This window comes from Mycteria americana, chromosome Z (genome assembly GCF_035582795.1).
Source record: "Mycteria americana isolate JAX WOST 10 ecotype Jacksonville Zoo and Gardens chromosome Z, USCA_MyAme_1.0, whole genome shotgun sequence".
In the NCBI taxonomy this organism is placed as follows: Eukaryota; Metazoa; Chordata; class Aves; order Ciconiiformes; family Ciconiidae; genus Mycteria; species Mycteria americana.
The window spans coordinates 69153690-69180687 of NC_134396.1; the positions used below are offsets into that span (position 1 = coordinate 69153690).

The 26998-nt window shown below is 37.7% G+C and overlaps 1 protein-coding gene across 4 annotated transcripts in view; it reads right to left on the reverse strand.

Annotated features, from left to right (window-relative positions):
• Positions 1 to 2502: 2502 nt before the first annotated feature.
• SUSD1 (sushi domain containing 1) overlaps positions 2503 to 26998 on the reverse strand; it is a 46167-nt gene continuing 21671 nt past the window's right edge. For 2 of the 4 annotated variants that reach the window (XM_075488297.1, XM_075488295.1), the window contains 7 exons: positions 26277 to 26371; positions 24961 to 25147; positions 15465 to 15558; positions 14103 to 14358; positions 9468 to 9507; positions 6480 to 6573; positions 2503 to 3619 (listed from right to left, as the gene is read on the reverse strand). In XM_075488297.1, coding sequence (XP_075344412.1) covers positions 3481 to 3619; positions 6480 to 6573; positions 9468 to 9507; positions 14103 to 14358; positions 15465 to 15558; positions 24961 to 25147; positions 26277 to 26371 — 905 coding nt within the window. In that variant the 3' untranslated portion in view covers positions 2503 to 3480. Of the gene's footprint in view, positions 3620 to 4593; positions 4691 to 6479; positions 6574 to 9467; positions 9508 to 14102; positions 14359 to 15464; positions 15559 to 24960; positions 25148 to 26276; positions 26372 to 26998 lie in introns of all 4 variants that reach the window. The other 2 variants (XR_012773414.1, XM_075488296.1) reach the window with 2 other exon arrangements.

A 26998-nucleotide genomic window follows, 5' to 3' on the forward strand; every position in this document is an offset into this window, starting at 1 on the left:
GTAGAAACAAGGAGCATACTGGCCTGCATATCTGGCCCTGTACATACAATTGATTGAGACTATAAATACTGAAACAAAGAAAGAAGCCTGGATGGCTTCTGGCTGTCTCTATCATGCCCAGAACAAAGAAATCTCACCAAAAGATTTAAAGGACCCGTCAGTGACATGTAGTAGAAAGTGTATTTTACAATAAAAGGTTTTTCATTTGACACACCATCACAATTACATGTGTAACTGCTGGATTTTTACAGTAACCTGCATGTTATCTCACTATTACAGAAAAAAAGATAAAAAATAGTTTAACTTAAGCTTACACAGAATTGTTTATCCAGGGCTAAAAACTTCTTGTTTCCTTTAGAGACGAAAACACTTTGGAGATAATGCAGACACTGGCATGTATCTAAACCAAACAGTTTCTCAATATAGCACATCTCAATATAGCACCATGAATGGGTATAGATGAGCAGTAAAAACAGAGCGGCTTTACCTTACTTGGCCTGGGTGTGGAACACATATCTGAGGAAGCAGAGCAAAAAACGTTGAAAGAAAAAGGAGAATTTCATTGTTAACTGAAGGAATAGCAGTGAAGGATCATTAGAAATGTCTCTAGAATTTCTCAAACCATGAGGGTGTGATTATGTCAATGTTGCAATTAGTTCGGCAGGATGCTACATATGAAATACAGAGCTGCTAGATCATTCCATAAACTTGAATGTAAGGATTATAAATCTGAGTAACAAAAGTACCTCTACAGACACACACTTCCAACTTCAAAGCCCCATTCAAAGTGGCACCTGCTAGGACTGTCTTCTCCTAATAACTATTTTTGTAAATCAGCTATCTGATCAGAAGTCTAAAAGTCTGTATTTGCAGTGAAACCCTTTCTAGCATAATGGCATATTTCCTTCTAATGAAATGTCAGAGAGCTGGCCTTCATTAGCAGTACTCTTAAACCTGATTAATTTCACTGTACAAGCTTGTTTCTGTAACAGACAAAAGTAAGTACAGCCACTATAATTTCATGTTGTTCTTTTTGTCCAGTCCTATAACAGTTGTTCTGAGTAGGACTTTTAAGAACCTTCTTCTATTCTAGCTACTTCTTAATTTCCTACTGTTTAAACCTTTTTACTTTCCCTAAAAAATAGTTTAAAAAATATAATTGAAAAGCTTGGGAGCAATAAAGCAATGTTTCTGAAAGAGAGAGGCTCTAAAAAACGAACTGTTAACATTTGTACAATTATCTGAGGAGGGCAAGGCTAAATTATTTCTCTATGCTTCCCACATTAAACTGAAACAGATGCGCAAGAAAGATACGTACATGACAGATGAAGACAGGCTCACAGCCAGAGGTAGGTTTGCCAAGAGTGACAAAGGAGGCAGAGGGAAAGAGGGAAACTTGCAGAACTGTAGCTGGTTTGGAGAACTTAAGATGGCAGGGAGTCCTGCCTCATCATTTCTCCCTTATCAGTCCATTCCTGGGATTAATATGCCGCACCACTCCACTATGCAGAGCCGTCCAAATGAGTTTTTAAATACACTGCATAAGTCCCAGCAGAAGTGTGGATGTTTGGTAAGAAGAAACCGTGCTCTGAAAACTTTATGTTATGAAAAGACAAGCTAGGTAAAGAAGAGGCACACAGAAAAGAAGAAATTACTTGTTGAAGCTTACATGAAGACCTCCAACTTTCCAACTATACCCCCTGACAAGACAGACTTATGTTCCTGGTCCTGCATAACGTACTGGAACACTGCTGGTCCTAGTAAAAGGTGAAGGAAATTTTCTTTCACAGAGGATGGCATGCCTGTCTCTATAATAATTTCCTGCCTTTCCAGCTCTCCCTTATTCAGTAACAGCTAGCTGCTCATGAACTCTCTCACAGGACCACAGCAGCCAGAGAACAAACCAGAATGAAGTGGTGCAGTTTGTACCGCTACACCAAACCTTGGCAACCTATTCCATTGAGAAAGAGAATTATGAGCAGAATGTGTGAGAATGAATTATGCAGGAGAAACTGAAAAATTAAGTAACAGTAGCTCAGTATGGACAGTTAGGTTGTTCTTAATCAGTGAAGGAAAATGTTACCAACTCTTAATCACTAATGTAGACAAAGGGGTTCTTATTCAGCTACTAACTACTGAAAACTTACTCACTCGAAGGGCAGATTTGGTAAGCAGTGGAAACGCTGGATAACAGAAATTATTATCTGCCCAGATATGAAAAAAGCACCCCCAGTTAGATGCAGCAGTTAAAAGCTCTCTCATGTAACTTTGATTGTAATTCCTCTCTGCTAACAACTATGAAGTCTGCTGTTACACTTTAAAATACCCTTTTTAAATACCAAAAAAGGAATTACACAACCTAGAGAGACAGAACATCTAAAATTATAAAGCCAGCACGAATAAGAAACATTTAGAATTCCAAAAATGGGTATCATATATTCAAAGCAGCAAAACACAAAAGGTAACTTGGAAAAAATTATAAAACTGAGTAAAACCCAAAACACTTGCTTCTTTATTTCACCAGTTAACAGAATGATTTTGCTAATATATCTCAAAGCAACTTCTGAACAGGAGTGGAAGTAATCAAAGGCACTTGATTCTTTCTTACAGAAGGAAAAAAATATTAACTGGGAGTATGCCATAGGAAATCAGTTAATTGTACTTTATTAAGTGACTCTAACCAGATGTTACACACCAGCTCATTAACCAGACAATGATTTAATGGCTTTACTCAACTGTAATTACAGAACAGAGATTAGCAAAACTGCACTCAACACAGGTAGCTCCTTATTTAAATTAGTTTCACATGCCATTAAAGCTACTCAGCTTTTTGGCAAACTGCAGTTCTATAGATTGGTATATTATTTGCAATTATTGCTAATTGCTATGAGCAATGATTGCAGTATCTCTGGAACACATCTGTTGCTGACACTATTTAAGTGTGACAATTTCATGGCTAACAACTCTGTACTTGTTATTAAAGTATCATTACCCATAAGTGACTGATGAAAGTCTTCTACCTTTATGCTTGGAAATACAATAGACCTTTTATCTGACTTAAGGGTTGATCTCTATTGTCTCTCATTATGGGCCAGTTTATGTGTCCTAAGGTATCTAAAGTAGCAGTTGATTCTCAGACAGTCTCAACTGGATCAGGGGATTATTCATGTAATAAAGTACAATACAGACACTCATTATTAGGCATTCTGGTGGCTGGAATAGCTGAAAGCCTGTGGCCAACACACGGGACGCATGCTAATGTCTCTGACACAAACTTGTTTGTGAGGGAAGGTTCTCCTTTACCTACCACACCATCTGGAAACAAGGGGAGACAATAAATATCTCACTTCCAGTAACAAACACATTTCAGCTGCCCATGCTATAGTACATATGTGCCGTGCAGATACGTCCATACCCGACAGATGCTGGCTTTGGTAAGAAGAATACATTTCCTCTATGCTGACTTCAGGGGATAACACATTAGAGAAGAGAGACATTTTCAGTCTCTAGGAATGATGATGTAATCCCTGTTTGTGCCATGTCCATTGTAGCAGATAAATGTACAGCCTCGCAGGCTAAAGCAGCAGGTGGGGAGCGCACTGTATTGTGGAGATAAGAGCTGCAGAAAGAGAAAAAATTCCAGTTTAAAAAAAATACTTAAAAACCATTCAAGACTCAAGCATAGACCTGACACGAGAACTTGCATCACTCATTGATGGGATAAATGACAGAGTTTCTAAAGTTTTTAAGACCTAAGGTGCTGGTATAAATTCTGAACATTACAGCTAGCACGAGATGGGTAGGAAGCATTCTGATAGGGTCTGATGACTACCTCACCTACGTTAACCTTGGCATCAACAACACTCATGCCCAGTGCAGATCTTCAGAAAGCTGAAGTTTTGGCACTGTCCTTATGCATCTGAATGGGCCTTACATACAAAAGGAAGCAAAGGATTAGGAGGAACAAGGCAAGGTGAATGTGTGACAAGGCACCTTAATAGTAACAACTATGGGCTAATGCATTTTTTAAATGAAAAAATTTAGTAATATCTAAGGAGTCAGGCTGTGCACTTTGTGAATCCAGTGTCAGACTTTTATTCACTGAGGAACAGTTAAAACTGCTGTCAGCAACCATGCTAGTGGGAATTCACAATCTGTCCCACTGCAGTAATATAATCCCTGAGGCAGCAGACATGTGGCAAGCTGGTGAGCACTTGAATACAGTGGTTCTTTGTGACAGAAGCTGCAGAACAGGAAAGCTTACAGGGACCCCAAGAAATAATGCAAGGCCATTCATCTGACACCATGGCAAGATCATCTGTAGCTGTGTCATTCCTGATGAATGTTTGTTTAACGTGCTCTTGCAGACCACCCAGAAGCCACAGTTTCACAGCATTTACAGCAATCTGTTCCCATGCCTCCCTCTCCTACTGTTCAGAAGCACATGGCTATACTGTCCACGGATGGTACATGTACCATGGACACTATGGACAGGAGGAAGTTGGTCCTTCTATAATGGTTTTTTCTATATTTGTATATCATGCTTCTTGGCAGTCTCTTCTCTGCCAGACTAAGCAACCTACTAGTGATTACCCTACTCGCAGATGGATCAGATAGATCTCATGTCTCTCTTGTCGAGTTCCTCCGTCTCTTTCTCCTGATGGGCCACATCTTTCCTGGAGTACAGTGCCTAAAACAGGACCATGGCTTTACAACTGGAGAAGGGCAGAAGGCTGACTTCATGTGTTTTTTCAAATTACATTCTTACTCAGAAATGCATTAAATTGATGCTTATTTAAAACTAAAAGAGTATTTGTTATTTATAAACTTTACAGTTACTTCTTGTGAGCACTGTGAAGGGTCTTGTCACAAATGACATCTGGGTTTTCCCTTCTCTGCCTCCTACTGGGATGGGGCAGCTTTAGTTTCTGCCAAGGATTCTTTCTCATGTTCTCTAAAACAGGAGAATGGATCCAAGAATTTCTCTGTACATGGGATCAAGGGCCTAAAAGATACTTCTTGAATTATCAAGTCCTAGCCCCCAACATTACACCACATTACAGCATGACCCCTGTCAAATGTACTCAACTTACTCAGCTCCCTAAGGATGTCACCTGGGTTTTTTTTGCTCTCACTCTTTTTAAAAGAAGACTGAAATGGAAGTTGAGGACCTAATCTTCTCTACACTCATTCACAACTGGTTCATACTCATACATGATTCTTCCAGTACTATTATCTTAAATAGCTCTCCTATCACTGTGATGCTAATTGATTTGACATAGTTTTAGAAAGTATTTGTATCCCGCTGTCACATTTTCACCAGAGAAACTGAAATAACTGAGGAGCCTTTCACACCATGACAGCCCAGGGACGCCCTTCTGCAATAAGCCCTCTGCCAGGATTGCTAGTTTAGACACCAAGACAGTTATAGCCCCTTCTGCCTCAAATGTCAAAGCTGACTCTGACAATGTTTTTCAAAAAACCAAAACCAATCAAGACTGCAAGCTGAAGTTTTCCACTGCATCCTATTACCAAGGGAATCCTGAGATCCCTTTCTTTTGTTACTTAAAGAAAAGAAGGACACCTTGGAACCTTTATTTTGGAATTCAGATTATAAGAACTGATTTGAAATTTAGACAACTACAAATAATCCAAATAATCCTACCTTCTCCAGCCCTGTATAAGACTAGGTCCTTCTATTTCTGAATGCCAAATAAGCAACTTAACCGATCAATGCTCTATACTTCACAGCCCCCAAAGCTGGAGGCTCCTGACCTTTCAAGGGACATAAATCAGAAGACTATTCTAGAGATAAACATATTAAAACAACAACAAAGATGTATTTTTTAGTCAAGACATTTTACACATACATAGACATTCACAATTACTTAAAGGCAGATATTTGTTTTACCTTTGAAAGAAAGACAGTTATAAAGTTACTGCCCCTGCATGAAGGATCATGAAACAGAAAGAAATAAATTTCTTAAGAATTTCTAACATGTTTTTATTGTGGCCTTTAGCTAAAGATCAACCGCTACTGAAAAACAATCCTTTTAGGCCTTTTGGATAAAAGTTAGGAAAACTAGAAATTGGCTCCCTACATAAGCAAAGTACATCAACATTTCTCTTGGTATGACTTCACTTTTAGAGTAGCACAGCATATCAACTTCATTTATTTAGCTACAATTAAATCAAAACAGCTCTGACCTAAATTTCTGGTGCTACTTACTGTCTGAATCCTTCCTTTATTAAGATGAGCCCCATACTTTTCAGATGTTTCGCCAGCAATTGCAAAGATATAGAGGGCATCAGTTCAAGCAATGGACAGCATTAGTGGCCACTGAAGGAACTCTTGATAATAGTTTCTAACACCCAAGAGGCCTAAACCAAGCAGGTTGGCAAGAAAAACTATCTGAAAAGAAAAGCACGTAAGCCTTGTGCAGGAGGACTAGAAAACTGGAGTTAATAACAATACATACCGTGCCGCTGAGAACGACAGGAACAGTATAACGCAGACAGCAGCAACTGACCCTAATCCAACAGCAGTCATGTATTGCAGAGTAGGTGATAAATCTGGAAGAAAATATCAAACAATTCAAATGAACAAATACCAAATAGTGTAGCTTCAGTCTGGTGACTGACCAACTGAGTCTGCTCAAAGCTAAAATACTGTAACAAAACTCAGATGCTGGACTTACTGCTCAGTCAAGTAGTACTGGAGCTGATTGACTAGTAGTTACTGTCCGGTTGAAGAAGTAAGATTAAATGGTGTATTTCTCAAAAGTGATTATACTTCTTCATCCCTCAGTTTCTTTGCCTTTTTCTTTCTTTTTTTTTTTTTGTCTTTTAATTTAGATACTCAATGTCAACATTACCCCTTTCATCACTGGCAATTTCCGTCTAAATCATATGCCAAGGTGGTCTCTGGTGCCAGAAAATCCTAGTGCTTTATTAAATGGCTCAATGCATCTCCTTCACAATTTTTTACGATCTGGGCATGATTTCTCTTCCCCATTCTTTTATTTTTTTTTTCCCCAAGTGACACAATAGAAATAAACCTGGCAATGACAGTCTTACCCAAGCCCGTAATACCAGAAGTCACCCAGGGACAGAACGAAGGCTTACAGTGATGTGCTGTCAAAATCAGAATTACTAAGAACTACTGGTGAAAGTAACCTGAGAAAATAGAAACTCAATCCCTTCCAGCCACCTCTATCCCATTTTCAGCATTATTCAAAGGTTACCTATTTCTTATTGGATGTCCCACAGACATCTAGGATGCTGGGTCTTATTCCTGCAAGATTCCACAACTCCACTTGCTGTTAAATCTTGCAAGCATGACTATTTAATGTTTTAACAAAAATTCAAATTCTTGCAAAAATGGCACTTACTCAGTGAAATTACTGTATATATCCACAATGAGAATCCAAGCGCCTGAACATCAGAAAAGCAACTTCTGTTACTCAAATTGAACTATTTTTTGGCTCATCTGAATGTATAGGCACAAAACTGGCTGGGCATTCACCCAAAACACCTTCAACAATTGATCTTGTTTACCATCTTTGCCTGACACTGCTCAGTGAAGCAAGGCTTGTACCTGTGCAGCAGCTCTCACCTCTATACTTACTGTGAGTCTGGCAAAATAAGGAATTTCAAACAGGGACCCTACAAGGAAAATCTGTTCAACCTACAAGCATGTTCAGTTTTGGTAAAAGTTATACTTGTCCTTATATCACTGTAACACCAGTTTCCATAAGGAAGTTAAGCATCTCTAAAGCAGATGTCAGCCCTCCATAAAAATGACAGAACTGTCTTCCCCACACATTGGAGAGTATATTTGGTGAAAAACCCCTCAAAATTCATATTATTTATTTGTGACAGAAAGAAGTGTGCTTTTAACAGCTTTCTACCACTTTTTTATAACAATGATTTATCATACAATGTGTAGCTTTGTCTAGATGGCATCTGCAACAGGCCCATTTGGTTTAGATTTAATTTACAGATTTGCCTTCCACACAAATTGAATTAAGGAATACTCCTCAAAGGATTCAGTGAGCCAAAGGGACTCTCAGCCTCTCCAGCTGCAGAAGTACATTAGGCCAAGGACACTGTTTTGCTACAAGTCCATTCAATATAAAGGCAAATGGATTTACAACAGAAAGCCAAAGGCCTGACCTGTCCTACTCCCATCTTCTAATGCCCATTCTTTTAATCCCAAAACCAAAATCCACCTATGTGTAAGATGCCTCTGATGATGCTCTATAAGCTGATAAATGACAAATTCAGAAGAGGAACAGTTTTCTGTCTTTCCAGAGTTATTTTACAGCTCTTGCCTATACTGCTCTAGCAATAATGCCCTCAAACCTAGGGAATCCTTATCTTAGCCAAGTCTTCACAACCACAAACTGCCTAAATTACATTCTAAAGTGTGGCGGTAAATGAACTAGGTCACAAGAGTAAACAACAAAAGGCAACCTAGAAATAAACACACAGTTGTCATGAGAAGATCAGTTATAGCAATAGTCAGACGTGGGTTTTGTGAACAGTGGAGGAGACGCACCTCAAGCACTCCATGCACCATGATTTATTATCATTCCAAAGTACTGTCTCTCTCCAGTATCACTGCATTTCCTAACTCCAACTTGTGAGTCTTTCAATACAAAAGCAGAATTTAGAGTTTGTAGGGGAATCCAGTGGTGCCACTTTCTTTGTCAGGAGAGTGAATGTTTGCTCTTTGCTGAAACATGATGAAATGTTGAGAGTGGTGAAGAGAGTACTTTCTACCATGGTGGAAAGGAGGGAAACATGATCTCTAGTGGATTCCAAAGTCCTCTGAGGTAAACTCATTCACTGGAAACATTTTATAGTCAAAAGGAAAAACAAAGATAAAACCATTCTGAGAAATTCACTGGCTTTTAAAGTTATGCCATTTTATGCCATTGTACTTTTAAGAAACTGTACTTACAAGTACAAAAATTAGCTGTATTTTTAATTTTTGCATGGTGTCTTATTTTCCTAAGTTCATAAAAGGACTTAATTCTCCAAGGACCACCTGAACATAAGAAAATAAATAATGTGGCTTCTAACCACTAGAAAATGTTTTTTTTTTAAAAAATCCTTAAGCTAATATAGAACTATCTTAAAACAGGCTCCTAAAATTTCGTATCTTCTGTGCATGAAATCCTTTGTGCACAAAAATTCCTGTAAAGATTTGGATGTGATGCATAGAAAGAGTAATATTGAAAACGAGGGAGAAAACAAGAGAATCCATTTTAGAATGGATTGCTGAATCCATTAGAATGAAATACCGAAGTGCAAGGCAAATTTTCTGCCTCTAACCTTTCCAACCCTCAAAGTCAACCAACCATTAATGGCAAATGAAGAAACAGCCACAGCAATTATTAGTTTATGCTGCCCAGCGAAGCCATGAGAACTTCTGTTTTCTCATTGAAGAAAAATTGACTTACTTTCAATTTGTGCCCAAACAGCACAGGACTGTGTTCTCACCTGAAAATGAAAACATAAAAATCACTGTTTCTCATGAGAGAAATTTATTATCACTAACACCCTCTGCAAAAGCAGCCATCCACAACATACTGTATTTTATTACTATTGGGAATGGAGTTTGTTATTCCCCTGGTAGCAGCCTCTAGCTTGTCTGAAAAGATTATAAACTATAAAGATAAGATTAGAGATAGAGCTTTGATGAAAGGCTGGCTCTAGTCTTTTAGATCATCACTCTTCCTTTCTTTCTACAGCCTAGGCATGCAAGTGACATGGAAGGATCTTTGAAGCTGCTTGGATAAGAATTCAGAATTTATGAAATGCCAAGATAAGGCGGAATATGCTGTATTAACTCTATCCCCACATAGAATACATATGTTAAAATATGGTACTTAATAGCATGTTTTTCAAACACTAGTGTTTTTTGTAGGGTTTTTTCAGTTATGACAACTTGCTTGGTAAATTGTAATGATTTTTATAGAATACTTATAGTAGTTAATGTCCACAGTAGTTGAATAAATGTTAAACAAGTCTGCAAAAGCAGACCCTGATAAACAAATTGGGTTTTTTTACAGTAAGCTTTGGTCCCTGTAGAGCTTTTTTCCCCTAGCACTTCACACTCATACATACACACAAAGTTCTATTCTAAGTTCTATTGTCTACTGTATAACTACTGTGAAGTCTATTTTTGTAGTGCTTCTATACGTACTTCCTGCTAAATGACTTCCACAGACTTTCACAGAATACATACACATGTATTTGTCATGTTTTGGCAAAATATGTATTATGCTTCTCTGGATAACAGCATGTTTCTGTGAAATTGAAGGCTACATTTTGAAGCATTTGCACAAAAGGACAAAGGCACATTTGTATGCTTTATCTTACTTCCGTGTGTCTGCATGCTGAATTGTGGAATCTCAGTGTTTCTTAAACTCATTTTTTATAAGTAATTTTCTGGTTATTTAAAAAGACAAAACACTGACATAGAAAATCCTCTTAGGAGAGGGAGAATAAAGAACAAGGGGTGGATTTAAAAACTTAACCAAATGCCAGATTCTGGAGGCACGGGTGTTGTGTGCCATCATCTTGAAATAGCTATCTCTGTGACATACTCTAGTTTGCAGGAAATCAGTCATCTCCTGCCTATCACAGAAGTTACAGAGCTCCCAGGAATCTCAGCAGCAAAGTTCACTGATCTGCACTTCATACTAAATCAAATTATAAATCCCTTCCTCTGATGAATTAGCACCTTTCCAGAAAGTTATCAGTGAAGTTACTCCTCTAAATACTTAAGTATCCATGGATCTCAAAGTCTGTATTTCAACATGGATATTCACAGGTAGCTAAACTGGAGATAGAAGCCCCTTCCACAGCTGCACACTTAAAAGAGTTCTGGAGAAAAGAGACAACATTTTGCCATGCATATACACTTTTCGCACATGATTTTAACAGACTTTTCTCACAGTAGGCGCCATTTTGATTCCAATTTTCCAAAAAGCTCATAGCATTTCCCCTGAAGACTGCATGTCATCTTCACCTTTCACAGTCCTGCTCCTACTTCTGTTAAATGCACAACTATTTGATCCAAAAAAGCTGATGCTGACACTGAACAAAAGCTATGCTAAAGAAATTAATCTCAAATAAGTTTAAACTCCAAACACCTTTTTTAGTTCTTGCCCTTCAATATGAGCCTTGGCTCTCTGCACAGCATGGAATCCATAAAGTAATCACTGGAGATTAAAATAGGTACCAGATGGGTTTGAGTTATTTAATTAGTAGTATCCCTTATGGAGAAGGACACTTCCAAGGGTGGACAATTTGTTCCACTTAAGTGAGGTTTTCATGATAATGACAGTAAATTCTCATTTGTTCCCAAATCCTCCCTTGGTCTCCATCATCCCTATATTCCAATTGCCAAATTAATCAATATGAAAAATGGTAATTTCCATTATCTCCGACTGCCTAACTGCTTTCCTTGTACATCCCCAACACTCTTGTACATCCCCAACACTCAGATCATGTGACCAGCCCTTTAACATATCTGAATATCCTGCACAAATGAAATACGCGTTTTAAATTGTCCACCTTGAAAAATAAACAGAAAGTAAAAACCACACAGCAGACACCTTTCTCAGGACCTCCGAATCTGAGCAAGTGATAAATGAGTGTGGACTCAATAAAATGGAACAGCTTATATGTCTCAGTTGTGTCCATGCAATTCTATCTGAACTGATTTTCCCCACCCTTACCACAAAGAAAATGTCAGGTATATTGAGGAATAATGGCAATAAAAAGTCACAACCAAGCCATGATTTTGCAGCATGTATGATACAAATTCTACCATTCTCAGCATGAAGGTGTCTGGAACCAGAAGGGACTCTGGAGGATGCCAGAACATAGAAATACAATAATAACAACATTAGTTAGGAGTCTATGACATATATTTCTAACGTGTCTGTATTCAAATGGAAGTGTGTTCACAAGTAAAATACACTACAGAAATGCTGATTTCACATGTATTAATAATTGAGGGCCAATTAAAGAGCAGATTTTTTAAAAAGCAGACTCTTAAATATTAACTCTTGAATCCAAGTTCTGTTACTTAAGTAATCAGATTTTCAGAAATTCTCAAATCCCAACAACCCTCAATTTATAATTCTGAATTTCTTTAAACTTAATACCAACAATTGCACAAAATACAAGGGCATGAGAATTGAAGATAAACCAGTACTTTTGAGCCACAGGTCTCAGTTCCATTTCAACGAAGCAGAACTGGGAACCAAAGCTGTTTGGTATTTGCAATCCTAATGATGATTTATAAACATTGCATGTAACTTTGTGTACTTCATCAAGTAACAAAAGCCATACAGGAAAGTGTATATTAAGGAGCTGATGCATTCTAAATGGATGGAAGCATAGAGTGACTTCTACAAATAACAGTAATAATATTCCATTAAATCAGTGGCCTAGAAAATACATCTGGCAATGCTAGAGATGAAACATCAGGAAATAGTCTATATGAAAGAGAAAGAATAATGTAACTTAGAAGAAATTTAACAGACAGCTGGCAGAGATGCATAAGCAATCTGCACTATTCTGTGCAAGAAAAGCCTCAACGCAAGTAACAGTAGGAAACATTCCCCAGTATCAGAAAATGTTAAAGGGAAAGAGCTAGGAAAACAAATGCATAAAACCCAAGGACACATGGGTTTTATGAGAGAACAAGGGTTTATTCAGGAGTGCTTAAAGAGGCTAAACTTGTATACATTTGACTCATTAACAATCCTGCTCCACAGAGTAAATATTTCTAAAAAATACAGTGCGTTCTCCAAATTCCAGGATATTTTGGGGTAACTTACCACTACTTATGAACTGAATGCCTTCAAATGTCATTTCCCTACTTCTTCCCTCAGACAACTAATTAAAAATTTATGACAAACAACAGACTTGTATCAGGATCAGAAAACACTTTATCTGTGCTATAAAAACTTCTTAGACTATTGTTAAAGTAGGTGCCACACAAAACACATGCTGCATAGATTAGCAGATACCAGTAATAGCTATTATATATACTTGTTTTATTTCACTTGCTTTGGACTGAGGCAGAGTTGTATTTCTTAATAGAAGCTGTTTTAACTTACTGAGATTTGGGTGTAGGCTTCCAAAATTGTAAAGAATTACCTACAAGTGACTCACAGATCAGTTTTTGCATGCCTCCTTGCGTCGTGCTGTATGCACAAAGCCCTAAAACTCTATTTTAATTTTTGCGGGTGGCAGGGTGAGGCACTGTTCAGGTATTTTTTTCTTTAGTAGGGGTTGTTTTGTTCTGTTTTTACATTTGACATTCAGGAACTGTACGCACATGAAAAGCCTATCACCTGGCCCATATAAGAAAAACTTCCTACTGCTGTGAAAAAATTACAAGCTATTGACCCCTGAGATAGATAACAACTGGAAAACCAGTGGCATAATGACATCAGGGGAGGCAAGACACTAGAGCACGAAACAGCTGAGATGCACATTTCAGAAACTTTTTGTTTCTAATGAAAATACATATTTACTTTAAAATGACAAAAAATTAATGCTAGAAATATACTTTTTTCCATGAGGCTTTCCCAAGGGAGCTGGAGCTGACATTCATTGCTATGTGGAAGGTAACACACATAATAAAATATATTTTTCCTTGTCATTTGGAGAACTGGAATATTTTTCTATAAAACATTCAATTAAAAATTAAAAGAGGTGAGTTTTTCATTGCTAAGGAGTAATTTTCAGATTCTCATACTAATCTCTTTCACTAAATTCTGGCCCAATAAAGACACTCTCAATTACTGAGGGCAGTGATGGCTCTTCATTTTTTTTTTTTCCATTGTTTGAAAAAAATGGCATCCAGAGTTGCTCCAGCATTACAATGACATAAATATCTGTAAGGAATTACAAGAGTTATTTAAAGAGCTTCAGATTTAATCTAATTCTGTCAACTAACAGATCCTTGCAACAGCATAAAAAATTTAACATCAAGCTAATATTTTCCTCTTTTTTCCCCAGCAACATTTCATTCAACAGGTGTAAAGAAAAGGTTTTAAAATGTCCATTACCTTATTCCACTCACTTATTATTCTCAAAAAAACACAATACTCTTCTCCCAGCTTTAAAGGAGCATTATAAAACTTCCCATAGTAATGTCTGTCTCCAAGAGCAATTGACATGTTATCAGCAACATCCTTCGCCAGAAATTCAGCTGCCACGTATCCTTTAACATCAGCGGTGTTACTGAAGAAAGTTGCAGCAGCAAAAGAGTCACAAATAAAAGTGCTCTGCAAACCCAGAGGAAGCACAATCACTTGATAAAGACTAGAGTGAAACAAAAAAGTAAACATTAGCCCTCACTTCAATGTACTAAGCATCAGACATTCATTAATTCACATTGTCTTTTCTGTTTGTAGCCTCTTAACTGCTTTTTATTATCAATGCCCAATATGAACGCTTCTTATGCTAAAATATTTCTCTGTGTGTGTGTTCCATTGTGTTTTGAACCAAAAGCACTGCATGCACAGCTTAGAGCTGGTTTTCCTCATCACATGCACATCAACTTTACATGTTTATTCATGTTCAGAAGAGCACCAAACTGAGTTATTGCAGGCTATCTCTTGCTCCTCTCATCTAACACATAAGTTCACATAAGTTCACCTATGAAACAATACATCATTGGCCTCTAAAAATGATTCATAATTTCCCAGAAACAAGACTTTTTCCATTTAAAGAAAGCGAGGAAGATACCATTTGTAAAAAATTAATCAAATCTGTCTTCAGATCTCTCAAAACAATATTTAGTCTATGGTATCCAACCATAGGAAGACTAATTATGAGGGCTGTTACACTAGTTATTTCCTGAAACATTATTAGCTTTCAAATATTTTCTGCTTTACTGTTACGTTGAGTTACAATTACCTTTTCTTTCTGTCACAAACAGCACTTAGTAAGGCATAAATCCTTTTTCTCTAGAAATATATTTTGGTACTAATACACTAATATGAAAACACTACTTCAGAATATGCATAAATACAGCCATTGTTCACCATTTCCTCTGGCTCCTAGGAAAAAAAAAAAGTACTGGCTGCATAAGTTTGTTGGAAAAGAAAAATCACACAGGTCGAGCTGTGCTTGGATCTATCAATAAAAGTCTACTGTGACTTCACTGTGGATAAAGGGAAAAAAAAAAAAAAACAAACCAACAGTGAAAACTCAGAATTATCAAAACCAGAACTTTGTTCCAGAAAGCAGGGAAGGGTCTGAAGCCAGATATTACTCTGCTAAGGGAGGAGAAACTGGGAGTTACAGCTTAAGTTTTCTCTCATTGCTAACAAAAATAATCTAACCTGCACAAAAAGTTCCAATATGCAAGTAACATAAATCTGCATAATGTTTTTTGAAGGGGTGAAGAGTGCACAGAGACAAACCTGATCGGTCCATTTCGATCTTCTGCTTTCCGGAGTCTGAGCAAGGGTGCAGAACCTTTTACTGCAACAAATTCTACATCTGGGAAAGGGGGATCTAAAAAGTAAACAAATACCAGTGCTTCAGAGAGGTTTTAGAAATATTTCAGGCATGAGGGTTCCTAGCTATTTTTTGCCCCCAAACTTCCTCTGTTAACTGAGCCTCAAATCCCTGATGGCTAAAGTTTGCAGGCAACATAAACAGTCTAGTCAAGAAAAACACAGAGCAAATATGAGTGTAATGACATGGCAGTCCCAGCTCAAACCCCTGTATTGATGTACATCTGCTAGCTGCGAAAAACAGATATGCCCCAAAATGATGGCAGACTATAGAGAAATGACACAGGAAAGATTTGTTGGAAGAAGCAGTATTATTTATTAGACTAACTGAAATAGGCAAGGAGAAGAAAAAGATGAAACTCCGGGCACACAGCCCACTACAAGGAAGAAAATGGTATGAACAAAGGAGAATCTATTACCGCCAGAAGCACTTTCAAGAAGGCAACTTCCTTAGTTACTGCTCACAATCAGCTAGCAATATCCAGCCCCTTAAATTGGATTTCAATATGGGTGCAGAGCTCTTAATTTGTTTTAGTGGGAATTTGCATCAAGGCTGAAACTGAACAAACACCTCTGCCTCTAATTTCAATGGCAATGACAACAGCTGCACACTGACAGAGACTGGTGCTATGATAATGGAAATTACCGCTATTATCAGCCTGGAAGCAAAAAATGAAAAGAGCTTCAGAGTGCACAACCGAGGGAGCAGAGCGTGAAGCACGGATACCATCTACCCCAGAAGTCTGAAAGAACTAGCACAGATATTTACAGGAACAGCTAGGCTGTTTGAAAACTGGTCTATCAAGCTGCTGATGTGGTATCTGACTAAACACTAATAAATGCAGTGCTTATATACAGAAAACCAAGGCTTCAGAGCACCATCAGAAAGAATAATCAATGTAATCAAGACAAACAAAAGAAAACCAATGCAGATTTGCCAAAGTTAAGTCACATCAGGTAAAATCTTGCTGACGTGCGTGGATTTTTCAAACAGCTGGAATACGGATAGCTGTACATATATGTCGAAACATAGAAAATTGTTAGTTCAGCAGGAGGAAATGAGGCTTGGTAGAAAAACTGTAAAGTGGGTAAATAACTGTGGGTTAACAGGGAGCTAGCAAAATACAGTATGTTGGAATCAGAAGTACTGGGGTGCAGGAAGGTTATTAGAGGAGTTCCTCCAAGACTAAACAAAGTAAGTACTAAGTCTAGGATTTTGTTAACAATCATGGTGCAAAATCCAGGTGCATACAGATGAATTTTGCTGCTCAAACAATGTTAGACAGTGTAAAAGAAAAGCATTATGGAGACATTATGCACGAAGAACTGAATCACCTTTACAGCTGTTACTTTTCATCCCCTTACTTTGCAGAAATGGGATGAAATTCACCAGTATGAAGTACAAAGTGATACACTTGGGGCTACTAACAAGAATTTTTTGCTGTATATTTTAAGTTCCTTTGAGTAACAGGAAGAGCATAGCAGTACATCTCAGAATGAATGTTAGTCACCCAAATGGTAACAGAAAAAAAAGAAAAAGGAAAGGTTGCTCTAAAAAGCATAAGAAACAGCTTTCTGTAACACTAGAATAGTACCACCAGAGGTACAGAAGGCCCAGGCATGATCATTTCACAATGTCTGAAGTTCCAAGCATCAGTCCAACAGAGCTAAGTGAAATCAGTGCACAGGGTGACTACAAGAAAGATCCAGATAAAGGAGAAATTGTGTTATATGAGGGAATGAAAACGTGTCTTTGTAGCCTATGAAAAAGAAATCTGAAAGCCTACAAGATCTCTGTTTTAAGCAGATGAAACATGGGAAAGGAACAACTTAAGCACAGTATGCCCAAAATAAAGACAACAGGCCATACAAGCATCCCTAGCAAGAAAAAACCTTCCTTGCCCTTGGCAAAAATCATCAAGAGAACCTCCTGAAAGCTCACCTAGCCAAATGAATTGCACCAGTAGTTCCCTTTACCAGGTCCTCTTCAAAACCAGGCTATGGGTGAACTACCAGTGAAGAAACCAGCTGTGAATGTTTAGGATTGACATAAGATTTATATCTAGCAAAGCCTTAATGTTCTATAGTGGCATCCCTCTAGCAGAGACAGGGCAGAAAACCCTTTCAGATAGTTGTCTGAGTTAATGAAGCGTATTGCATGGCTGCCTGCAAGAACAGGAAATGGTCTTTACTTCAGAGAGTCTTTTCAATACTTCTGCAACTGCAGATACTGTAAAACATAGACAGTATTTCTATCTGAACAAAATAAATGAATAAATAATATTTGACAGCCAACCTTTATGTCCTTTGCACCCTGCAGACGTAAGCAAACAGAACTTAAGAACTGCAAACACTCCCTTAACTTCAATGGATCCTCAGTGCAGCCATTGCCAGTGGACAGAGTGACAGGAAAATGTATCTGTCAGGGTAGATTCATCTGGTACATTTCTCCTATCTTCCTTTCCTTTGGCATCCAATACCACCAGGAGACACTATTATTAAGTTCTCTTGAGAACTTTCCAATTTCCAGGAATAACTTGGGAATTTCTTCTTTAATGCCAGCCAGAATGTACATTGCATGCAACTGTTTTGCATCTTTTTTTCCAGATAAGCAGTGCAAGGGAGAACAGGGGACAAAAAGACTGCTGCCTAAGTTCATAACAATTACATTTTTTATTTTCTATAACTTGACAGGAAAAATGCAAAATATGAAAATAAATAGCCGTCCAGCACTGACAGCCCTCGTAAGTGGGCAAAAGAGAGCAAAATTTGAAAAAACACAGAGTGTTTTTTAAAGCGTGGAGTCTTTTTGCCATTTTTAGTTGCTGGTAAGAAATACAAATTACTACAAACATCAAGCACACCAAACACAATCTGCCTGTTTTAATAAGAAAAGTGAACAACTTGCAACAATGCATAATAATAATAATAATAATAATAATAATTTAAAGGAATGGATTTCATTTTTGCTTCAGTGACCAAAAAGGAAACTCTGAAAGACTTATTTCATATGCAGCATTTGGCCACTACAAAAAGAAGCACCTTTCCAGAAATTTAATATTTAAAAAAAAAAAGGAAAAAGAAAGTCTGCTGTGAGGTCATCATAATTTCCATATTTAAAAATCCACATGGAAAGAATACTGACTTAACACCACCTAGAACAGGTGGAGGGAAAGGGGGAATGCTATGGAGAGATGAGGACTTGCACTAGGTGGGCTGTGCGAAGAAAGCAAAATCCTCCCGTCTGTTCAGGTGCTGTTAGCACCTTGCATTTGTTAAAGGTTTTTTGTTTTTTTTTTTTAACTCTTCACCAGCAGAACAGACTAACATGTCTGTAGCAGCACCAGGAAAATGCAGAAGAACAGAGCAAGAAATGCAAGTATTTCCAGAGACAGTCCCACTCTAAGCACTTCTTTGTCATAGCAGTGCTATGTTACTAACTCATGGACATTTCATATACAGGCTCATTTTCTACAGTGAGAATCCATCTGCTGAGTCTCCCTCTGAACATGAAGGCAGGCTACAGGAAAGAAGTCCATGCCAGGAAGCGCCTACCATTGCAACAGCACAGGCAAACAGCATGTGCCTCAATGCTGGAGCAAAAGCCTGCTTGGTGTTTTACTGTAATCATGCTTTTCAGAAAAAGCTAGCATGTTGGAAGCAATTCACTATTAGTTATCAGGAAAGCATTTCACAATGGAGCAGCTACATTTCTTTCTTTAATCCTGGAAATGAGCTGTTTACTTCTTGTTTTAAAGCCCTGGGTTTTGCCAATACTGCTTACTGCTGCAGTCCAAGGACTTCACAGGCAAACTGCCGCACTACATGGAACATGGCCCATTCTCCAGTAGTGGTAACAGGAATATTTAATGCCTTTCCTGTCATCTGACCTTTTGTACAGCTCTGAAGCTATAACTCTGGGACAACACTGTGCTACTTACCTTTGGATATATAATGCAGGCAAGAAAGGTTGTAAGCTTCCTATACACAGACATATCAAAAATGAATGCACAAATCTATTTCTATTCCACCCCATATATGGATATGCACAAAACCTGTTAAACTGAGTGATTTGTACCTTATTAAAAAACCTTTGCTTGGTGCCAGCATAGCTCTCTTTACAGCTTCCCTTCATCATTTTGTGCTAATGATAAAGCTTTAAAAATAGTAATGGAATTGAACCATGAAGTCCAAAACCAGATGGCAACCAAGTTCAGGGAAGTCAAATCAAAGATTCCTCTTAAGGCCAAGTTCTAACCAAAGGAAGCCTTTGCTGAAATAACACCATTTGCGTGATCTTCATTTCCTGCAAACAAGGGATTTTTTTAATGGTTAATTGAGGGCTTTATGTCCAAAAAGTTTTTTACTGAATTTTAAAACAAGGAAGTCAAAAACACTGCTGTAAAATTAAAAAAAAAAAAAAGCTAGTGATATTGATACAATAGAAAAGGTTTTTTACCATTTGTGTTACTGTCTGAAGAGTAATTAAGTTTACTCTACATATTACACTATAATTGCTTTAACAAAGAGTGAGAAGAGGTTTTTAACTTGGAGAAAGACATTACTTAGAGAAGGAAGGAGGTTGACTAAATCAAGACTACATCTACAGAAAATTATAATTTAAATCTTTTTTAAAGATCGTATCTTAAAAATGGAATTACTAGCATGGTGTATGTGTGACCTTTTCATGTATAAACTCATAGCTGTAAAGAGCTTACAATCTATCTTCCTCCCCGTTGTAGCCTATCCTTGCATTTTTTTTCCATTTTGCATTTCAGTCATTTTACTTAATGCTAATTATGCTAACTAGTTGAGGACAACATAAAGGCTGATGCAGATGTATCACTGTAAATTTCTAAAGGACTGCCTGAAGCAATACTAAAGAACCCCCAGTTCACACAGATGGAAAAGACTAAAAAAGCAAAGAATTTTGTTTAGCATGTAAAGCACTGGCTATAAAGCACAGACTGTGCCACCTATATCAAGTGCTTCATGAACAGAATGATAGAGGTGATCAGAATGATCATGACTTCACAAATATTTATGAAAAAATTCTTGCTATGAAGGAGGTCAGAAAAATAAGGGAGAAATGGAGTTCATATGAACTTAAATATCACGCATTTGAGTAGTCTCTGCATGAAAATACAAAGTGCATGCATGAACATATGTATGAATGTTTACAGGATTGGCAGCTAACTTCCTCCCTACATTAAAAAAAAAAAAAAAAAAAATCATGGTCAGGTTTTACTCACTCCCCTTTCCCAATTACAAAAATCAGAAACTCCCTTCTTTGCAATACTTGTGCTCTGAAGCTGCACACTGTAATGGACTGTCTCTCTGGAGGTACACGATGTGCTGTCAAAGTAAGAGCTGTCGGATACCACATCTCCTACAGTCTTTCACTTCCTCACTGGAAAGTAGATTTGGTTTTTCCCTCCTTTTCCAGACCTTAAAGCAGTCCCTTTATGAAAGAATGAGTGTAAACCTTTTCCATCATACAACAGAGCAGAACAATAATGTACCTTTTATGTGTGTGTGTACATCCATGGGTGGGCAAAAAAATTAGACATCACAACCTGATCTTTAATGTAGTACGTTTTTCACTTACCAAGATGAAAGTGCAGGGCTCTAGAAGATTATACTTAGTATGTGATGGAATTCATTCTTCTAATTCAAGTCACTTTCTAGACTCCCTGCTTCTGAGTCTACTTTCTGACTTACATGTTCATACAAAGAGAGAGAGGATACACACACATGAGTATGTAGCCTGCAGGTATATCCTGGACTAAAACAAAAAGAACAGCAGCTGAGAAACATAGGAACTACTGCAACTGTCTGAGGTACACAGGCTTGAGGTCAAACCTACCCAAACCCACTGGAAAGTACATGTACAAATATGTAAGAAATGGCAGCATGTGTGAACAGTAAGCATAGAATAAACTCAAAATACACCCTGATACCAAGCAAAAAACACTGAGAGGAGGAAGAGTTATGAGAAATCATCATTGAACCTAATATGCATTATTTTACAAGAAGGAAATGTAATCCAGTAACTCAGGCACAAAAGATCTATTATTAGGGTCCAGAAAATTTTCTGTCTTATAAGTATGATGTCTTTGTCACAGTGGTCTGCTCTAAACTAAAAAAGCTAGCCAGACACTGTAAAAAATAGGCATTCATGAACTTCTCAAAGACTGTAATTTTGTCACATCCATCATAAGGAATTCATCCCAAAGCAAAGCTTGCAAACAGATTCAAATGTCAATAGTATTTTAATGTGGCTCAACTGAAGAAGTTACTCTTATTTAGGATATTAGAAGCAAAAGTGAAAGCATTAGCTCTTTCTCCATTATTCTGTTTTTCAAACACTTGAAAGCGGTTACAAAACTCAGTCTTCTTAAATTCATATGTGAAAACAGATAAGGAAATTAAGAACAATGCCTTGTCTGAGCATGCCCTAATAAATGATCTTCAAAAAGGAAAAGGAACAGAGCCACGTATAAATAGCATAATCCCAACAGAAATAATGAATGAGGAAGTACACCCACCACACTCCTCTCCGTCCTTGGAAATAGACACAAATTCCCTCCTTGCTTAAAAAGAAAATCTTGCTACCATCTTCTTAAAACTACAATATAATCACTGCATAATTATTTTTCATAATTGACTCAATTTCCTTTCTCAAGTAGACAGGTGCTGAGAACTTGTCTAAAATAAGCTAAGAAGACATAAAAGACTGTGCAAGATGTCTGTTACTGGAAGTATGAAAGGAGCAGAATTTCAATGATCCATGAAGCATTTGCTAGACTATATTTACCATCCACAAGATGATGGGCAAAACCAACTTTGAGCTCAGCACAGAACTATTTTTAAAGGATGCTACTTGCCAGGGAGAAAAGCAGGCTTTTAAGTCCCAAGTTCTTGCTTATTTTCTTTAGAAATAATATGCATATAATATATCCTCATTCAGGAGATATAGATATAAATATAGATATAGATATTCAGGATATAGAAGTTGCTTTCTTAATATGCATTTACAAATCTTCCTTTTTTAAAAAAGACCCAAACTTATTGCTAGCATTTACATGCTTATTGTATTCTGCAACTGTCTTTAAGAATTTATACAGATGACTATCCTCGTCAGGAAATTAAGTCTGTTAGGCAGTGGTCATCCAATCATCTGGCACATGTCTCTTCACAGTAGTTGGAACTCCACAGTTAAGATTTCCCGAACTCTCAAAATGCAGGAGGTGTGCAGAAGTCAAGAAGATACAACGTCTGGACTAGCCATCAGCTGGAGAAACAGACCAAGTGACTGTGCATTTGTTAAAGTATGCCATATGAAACCTCAGACAACAAATGAGGCCACCTCCAGCACATTAACAGTAAAACACTTTTGTAAGTCTCAGCTTCCTTAGAGCCTCTGTGTGAAAGGCATGTCTTGCATTTATACAGTACCATTTAGCCAGAAAATCACCAGAGCCAAAAAACACTTTTCAGACTTAAGCTGGCAGATAAATCGAGATCATTCCACCCACCATGGAAACATAACCGTCTGGTTTAACAACGTACATGATTACAAAATAACTGGACAAATGAAGAAGGAAATTATATACCTACTCTAAAATTATAAATAGTTTTTATTAAATTAAGTTGCTTGTACAGATAATGCAATACCCGAAACATAAGGCACAGAAGTCAAAGGGACACTGCCAGAAGAATTATCATCTTAGATAAGCTGAAATGTTACATTTGTTACTGTCTTATTTAAACTCTCATTATGTGGTGACCTGTGCAGCATGATCGCTGCCAGCTTTTTAATTTTCACTCAATTTCAACCACAAAAAGACCTACTTTTATTTTTTGGCTTCCATTAAAAAAAAGCACAATATGCAGCATTCGCATGCCAAGTTTTGGATGAAGATTCCTAATGACAGAGCAACACCTACCTTTCATTGCTCACTGAAAAAACTAACTACCAGATATAAAATGGCTTGTGCAGCAGGATCTTCTTTCAAAATGGAAATGACCTAACTATTACGCGAAGACCTTTTCCGGGGCTATGCATGCGCATTTCTTAAGCACTAACTCAGCGGACAGGGAAACATGCCAGCTGCCAAGGCACAAATACCACTTCACACAGCACCTGCTGCAAAGTGTTCTCTAAAGCTCTGCTGAGTAAGTGACCCAATGCAATCCTGCAGAGTTTAGGAAAGATCACAGGAGGACAGAGTAAAGAGCTACACCTTTACTCAGAGTATGTACTCAAAAATTACCTCAGCCAACCAAATTCTGAGACAGCTTAGTTTTTACAAAGCTACATGTACTCATGAACTCATGGATGCTACTTTTGAGTGACAGCTAGGAAACTTCAGAAAATGAATTATCAAATCATTACTGTAATTTCATTTCAAAAAAAAAAATCAGGTCATTGTATAGCCTAAACAGTACCTTTAGGAAACAAGAAATGTTTTGCCTTTCATGAAACTTAAAAACCTTAGATTTACTATTAAAAATATTGTACTACTGTCAATTTCAAAACCACCACAAATGCCCAGTTCTTCGTAAGCAGTCAGAAGAGAACTGGTTCCATCTAGTGACTGAACGGAGTTACAGACACTCGGAAAGCTTTCGTGTTTCTTACCTATTCCCATTTGTGGCCCCAGTGGGAAGAATACCAGCACCAAACACTGCACCTCAGAGTGTAACAGTAATAACCTAATACATAAAGTCTGACAGTAGAGGGATGGTGCAAAGCTGTTCTAAACAAAAAATGAGCTACGAAATGACAGATGTTTTTTATCACAGCATTTTAGTGCCATACAAATACCTTGCTAAATAGCAAAGCCAAGATTCTCCCTACAGAATCTTATTTGTTCAAATGCCTTTTACATTTTGTACTCTACCAACTACAGATGAAGGCATCTGAGGTACTTGTAGGACCCTCTCTACTTTGGATCCTTGCAGACTTCAGTGATATTAAATCACAATTTGATATCAAATCACAATTTGATTTGAAGTGTCACAAATACCCATACGAAGTGCAGTTGTGCTATTATCTCCACAGTGGAAAGAACAGGTACTGAAAAAGTGACTTAGCCTCTAATAGGGCAGGAAATTTAACCCAGCTCCCCTAGATACCAATCTTGTGTCTAACCAACCAAACTATCTTTTCCCTGCTGTGCCAAAACACCGCACCCCTGTTTCTCTCCCCCTTCTGCTGCTGGACTGTCAACCCTATGAAATCTGTGAAAACAAACAACAATAAACAATTTTGAGCATGGAAAGAGCACTTTGACAACCCACCATACAACACTGAGATCAACAATGCCGTGTCACTTGAGCCTCTTACACCCGATAGGTGCTTTTGTAAATACATAAAGTAAATGGCAGGACCTACCTGTGATTCGTGTTGTCATGGAAACGAGCAGTGAAAAATTCAAAGCTACCATGGAAATATTAACAGAGTAGTTGGTGCCTGGCTGCAAATCAAAACAAACTTCTGGAGCCTGCTTGTGTGTGGTAAGGTTGAAGGTCATTTCATGAAAGAACTCCTTCTGATACCAACGCTGGCCTTGCACATGAAACTGTAACCAAAGAATCACGGCATAGAAATTGCAATGTTTCATATATCACTGGCATTCAGTCATGTCATGCCCTAAATTAGAAGAAATAGCAGAAAAACACATCACTGCATACAGAGTGCCAAAAATGTTGGCACTGAGAGTTATTCAAATTCATATGCTTCCAAAATTCAACAGGAATTGCAGTCCCTCTTGATCAGCTCTGACATTGTCCTAGTTCTTTTACTTCTCCTCCTCCTAGTCTATCCTCTTTTTTATTAGTACCGTAATTTCCCCCAAGTCTTGATCTCCTCCTAACATACAAGGTTCCAGTAATAGTGCACTTTCATTGTAGTATACCCTCACAGTGCAAAGTGATGAGTTATAAAAGTAAGCTCACATGAACACCCCTCTGGTTTGACCCTGAGGATCAAGTCAAAATCAAGTCACTTTGGCCTATGTCAAAATGCCAAGTACCCTCCAGGATCTGTCTACAGACAGCTATGTTTCCAGGCAAATTTACAGACTCATGGGTTTTTCTGTTGTTTCAGCTGGATTTTGTGTGTTTGTTTTGTTGTTGATGTCCCAAATGATCATGAAGTTATTAACTTAAGGCCTCTCCTGATCACTCCTCTGTTAATGAAAACTAAAATGTTTGTTGTATTTCAATCATGTGTTAATTTTCCTTTAAATAGATCCTATGCCTTTAGATAATCTCTAAGCACCTCTTAGCACACAGAGATTTGAGACAACAGCAGGTGGTCATAAGTCCTGGCAGAAGCAGTTCACGTAGAAATGCCCTGCTGGGAGGACGGAAGATTGAAGGCATATCACAAGACAGAGTGGACTGACTCCGTGGAATTGGAACAGAGCCATCTGAGGCCCGAACATGACAAAGTTGAAAGTACAGATAGTGAAGGCAAAATACAGTAGAACAGAGGAAAAAATAAGCAAGAAACAGAAGACTACAAAAGAGTACAGTGGTTTCTTTCTTTTTTGAAGGTTGCTATGCAAGCTTATTCCCTGGGTTTTTATGAGAGACATATGAGAATGAGGAACACTGCTAGCAGTGAGTGTTTGAAAAATTAGGTTTTTTCACATAGGTGATTGATGTAAATTGTTTTCTAGATTCAAAATACAGATTGTCACTTACTGAGTATCTGTCTTCCACATCAGTTCCCCTGACATTTCTCCGCCATTTCAAGCAGGTATCATTAAAAATTAATACATTATTGAAAGCTTCCTTTACTGTAGAGATAACAAAAAAACGGAACAACTTATTACAAAAACTTCACCTTCTTCAACTTAATTGAATATGAGTAGCTGTAAATAAAAAAAAGGTTTTTATTTTAATTCTCTGCTGAGAAGGAGGTAGAATCTCATTTCTTTTTGAATGAACAAACACAGCAAATAAAGCATGAACATTTTCCAGAGAAAATGGCTTTCAGAAAAACCCAAGCATGCTGTTCAGAAAATAAAGATAGGATTTATTTGTCCAGACCCAGGGAGGTTGTAGTGACAGGAAGGTCCAGGGGTTCAGACCTTCTGATGGAAATAAAGTTATCATAGAACAATTTGTCACAGTTGATGTCATTTAGGAAAAAGCACGTGAGAAAAAGCATTTTTGTGGGTTCCAAAGGCAATTATTTCTCAAGGTCTGTCTCATCAGAATTAGTATGTCAGAAGGCAAGCTTAAAGTTTCCATGACCAAAATACTACAGAAACCTGCTGTTAGAGCATGCCTTCTCTACAATTACCGAAAAACTGCCAGAACACTGCTCATCCCTGCTAAACATAGGAATATTATCTATAATGCTCACATCACTTAGATTAGTATCACACAGCTCAGCAACAGGGAATTCTCCCACAGGCAGA